The sequence below is a fragment of the Rhincodon typus genome, chromosome 44 (genome assembly GCF_021869965.1).
Source record: "Rhincodon typus isolate 14 chromosome 44, sRhiTyp1.1, whole genome shotgun sequence".
NCBI classification, from domain to species: domain Eukaryota; kingdom Metazoa; phylum Chordata; class Chondrichthyes; order Orectolobiformes; family Rhincodontidae; genus Rhincodon; species Rhincodon typus.
In genome coordinates this window covers 2482052-2483334 of record NC_063375.1, presented here as the reverse complement: position 1 = coordinate 2483334, position 1283 = coordinate 2482052, and the positions used below count along the sequence as shown (strand labels likewise).

General features: G+C 50.7%; 1 protein-coding gene across 1 annotated transcript in view; it reads right to left on the bottom strand.

Annotated features, from left to right (window-relative positions):
* Positions 1-1283, bottom strand: part of LOC109926012 (neural cell adhesion molecule L1-like) — a 32142-nt gene that overhangs the window by 5446 nt on the left and 25413 nt on the right. The window contains exon 16 of the mRNA XM_048619956.1: positions 687-825. Coding sequence (XP_048475913.1) covers positions 687-825 — 139 coding nt within the window. The remainder of the gene's footprint in view (positions 1-686; positions 826-1283) is intronic.

Here is a 1283-nt window from a genome sequence, read left to right as displayed (position 1 = left end):
AGTACGTCTCTCTCTCTCACACACACTCCGTACCTGAGTATGTCTCTCTCTCTCTCACAGACACTCTGTACCTGAGTATGTCTCTCTCTCTCACACACACTCCGTACCTCAGTATGTCTCTCTCTCTCTCCCACTCTGTACCTGAGTATGTCTCTCTCTCTCACACACACTATGTACCGGAGTACGTCTCTCTCTCTCACACACTCTCTGTACCTGAGTATGTCTCTCTCTTTCACACACACTCCGTACCTGAGTATGTCTCCCTCTCTCTCCCTTACACGCACTCTGTACCTCAGTATGTCTCTCTCTCTCTCCCACACTATGTACCGGAGTACGTCTCTCTGTCTCACACACACTCCGTACTGGAGTATGTGTCTCTCTCTCTCCCTTACACACACTCCGTACCTGAGTATGTCTCTCTGTCTCACACACACCCTGTACCTGAGTATGTCTCTCCCTCTCACACACACTCCGTACCTGAGTACGTCTCTCTCTCTCACACACACTCCGTACCTCAGTATGTCTCTCTCTCACACACACTCCGTACCTGAGTATGTCTCTCTCTCTCACACACACTCCGTACCTCAGTATGTCTCTCTCTCACACACACTCCGTACCTGAGTATGTCTCTCTCTCACACACACTCTGTACCTGAGTATGTCTCTCTCCCTCTCTCTCACACATACTCTGTACCTGAGTACTTGCCACCTTTATTTCTCTTGATGAAGCAGACAATGAGCAGGATGAGGATCAGAAGGATGATAGCACTGATGAGTCCGATGAACCAGCCCTGAGTGACGATGCCATTACTGATCTCGGTGAAAGCTGCAGCACACAGAGAGAGAGAGACAGAGAGACATTGCGGACACGGCCAACACACTGTCCTTCTGAACTGACACCCCTCCCCAACTCAAACTGGAACACTCACAGATTTCAGCATTTCCATGTACATTGTTTCCCTCTCCCATAAGGAATTTCCGGGATACAGTATCAGCCTGTCTCCGAAGGAGTCTCATAGACTCCCAGTGTATACCCCTGTCTCTTTCTCTCTCAGACACTGAGACCTTCCAGTGTATACCCCACTCTCTCTCTTTCTCAGACACTGAGACCCCCCCAGTGTATTCCCCAGTCTCTCTCTCTCTCTCAGACACTGAGATCCCCAGTGTCCACCCCAGTCTCTCTCTCAGACACAGAGACCCCCAGCGTATATCCCAGTCTCTCTCTCAGACACTGAGACCGCCCCCCCCCTTTGTATACCCAGTCTCTCCCTCTCACCCCCACAC